Here is a 2,230-nt window from a genome sequence, read left to right as displayed (position 1 = left end):
AATGGCCTAACAGAGGGGTCCCAGAGTCATACTGATAAGGGAATCCCAATCATGTATATGTATGAATGTGAAATGTTCACAGCTTTCTCAGTGCACAACATTGACAAGAGATAAGCGTTCCTTAAGTTATCTAGGCTATGCCTCCCTCTGATTTTTTCCCAAACCTACTATGCTCACAATATGGCCATGCCCTTCTACACCTGCCCAATATGGCCCACAGAAGGGTAATCAAGAGTCCACCCTCCCCCATCCAAGCAGCCCACGAAGTGCACCCTTGACATCCTTATTCCGGAGGCTGTACACAAAAGGGTTGGCCAAAGGTGTAACAGCAGTATACATTACTGAAGCCACCATGTCCTGATGCTGAGAGTTCTGGGAGGAAGGCTGGAAGTAGACCCAAATGATGGTGCCATAGAGAAAGCCAACCATGGTGAGGTGGGATCCACAGGTAGAGACTGCTCGGCGGCGACCAGCATCTGAAGGCAAACGTAGGATGGTGGCCCCAATTCTGACATAGGAAAGTATAATGAGGACACAGGGGCCCAGCATGAGGAAGCCACCCTCTAAGAATATGACCAGCTCATTAGAATGTGTATCAGAACAAGAGGCTCTCAGAAGTGGTCGATGGTCACAAAAGAAGTGAGGAAGGTCAACGTTGCCCCTAGCATCCCCAACCCAGAAAAGGGGCAGGAGTAGTCCCACATGCAGCATTGTGTGAACTATGGACACCACCCAGCTCAATGCTAGTAAGTGGGCACAAAGTTGGTGATTCATCACCAAAGCATAGTGGAGAGGGTCACAGATGGCCACATAGCGATCCAGAGCCATGACAGCAATGACAAGTGTGTCTGTGACCCCAAATGCATAGAAGAAAAAGAACTGAGCCAAGCAACGAGCAGCAGGAATGGCTGGGTAATCGGAGACCAGATGGGCCAGCAACTGGGGCAGGGTGACTGTGGATAACCCCATGTCTATCAGAGAGAGGCCACGGAGCAGGTAATACATAGGTGAGTGGAGCCTGGAATCCCAGGAGATGAGCAGCACCAGTGTCACGTTTCCCAATATGGTGGTGAGATAAATAGCCAGGAACAGGAAGAAGAGAAGAGTGTGGGAGACACCAGCTCTGGAGAAACCAAGGAGTAAGAAGACTGGAGAGTGTGAAGCATTAGCGGCACAGTTCATGGTGAGTGATGATGAACCTGCCTAAAAGAGAGATTAAGTCAAAAAGCAAGTCCTGCCTTAAAGGTTGGGGATCAAAACATTTCTACCTAATTCAGTTATGTTTTTCAAGGTCTTTAAAGATCTAGATTCAACTCTATCTATGCTCCTTCCTCTAGGATTTCACTCCTTTAATGTATTTATTTTCTCCTTTATTGCATTTTTTTTTACCGAATCTAGTGGCTCATTCCATCTAATCCATAAAGCTTGCCAAAGTCCCCAGCTACAATGAAAAATCCTTTATTCATTCTTGTCTTTTCCTCCAACTACTGCTTATCTCCTCCCAGTGACAAGCTTCATGAAAGAATTACCTATACTCGGGCAAGTGGTCGCATGTGTTCAATCCGTCTAAACCTGCCCGCAACTGTAAGTTCAGTAGCAGCGAGACTGCAAACCAGAAAGGCCTTACCTGTGAACTGTTTTGGTGTCTTTGGACTTGGCACTCAGCTGAACTGCCTTGGGGAGAGCCTGAGTGGGAGTGTGGAGAACTTTGGCCTTTGTCTAGGGCCCCAGTCTGAGCTGCTGAGCCAGACCGAGCTAATAGTGTTTGGCTCTGGGTCACAGGCAGACATTGTGAGCAATCTGCGCCGGCAAGCTCCGCCCTCAGGGTCGCAGAACTGGAATTGGGTGGGAGCTGGGAACCCAGTCACCAAGTAGACTAAGGGCGGGGTCTGAGCCGCCTTGCAGCCCTAACCCTCGGGGGCAGAGTGAGACCCGTTTTGGCACACAGGGTAAGTGGATAGCCACTTCAGCAGTGATTCCAATGACAAGCACTTCCCTGAGAAAGCTTCTGCTCAGTAAGTGAACTAGTGCAAAGTGCCTTTTAAGTGGGCTGAAGAGAGATTTAGGGTGTCTACCTGCTGGGGTTTGAGAAACTAGCAGCCTCCAGTCGTATCAGAACTGTGATTAACATCTCATACCCCAGAAGACCACGTGTTGCCCAGACAATATTCAATAAAATATACATACTGCTTTGCTTTTGGTTGTGTTTTTTTTTTTTTATTGGTTTGGT

General features: G+C 48.1%; 1 protein-coding gene across 1 annotated transcript; it reads right to left on the bottom strand.

The window, feature by feature from the left end:
- Nucleotides 1-228: 228 nt before the first annotated feature.
- Nucleotides 229-1,182, bottom strand: LOC128573765 (olfactory receptor 1B1). Its single transcript, XM_053574155.1, has one exon. It carries the CDS (start codon nucleotides 1,180-1,182, stop codon nucleotides 229-231), a length of 954 nt encoding a protein of 317 aa, XP_053430130.1.
- Between the last annotated feature and the right edge of the window lie 1,048 nt (nucleotides 1,183-2,230).

The sequence above is a fragment of the Nycticebus coucang genome, chromosome 2 (genome assembly GCF_027406575.1).
Source record: "Nycticebus coucang isolate mNycCou1 chromosome 2, mNycCou1.pri, whole genome shotgun sequence".
NCBI classification, from domain to species: Eukaryota; Metazoa; Chordata; class Mammalia; order Primates; family Lorisidae; genus Nycticebus; species Nycticebus coucang.
Note: the sequence above shows the minus strand (reverse complement) of the source record. Positions and strands in the feature narration are given on the sequence as shown.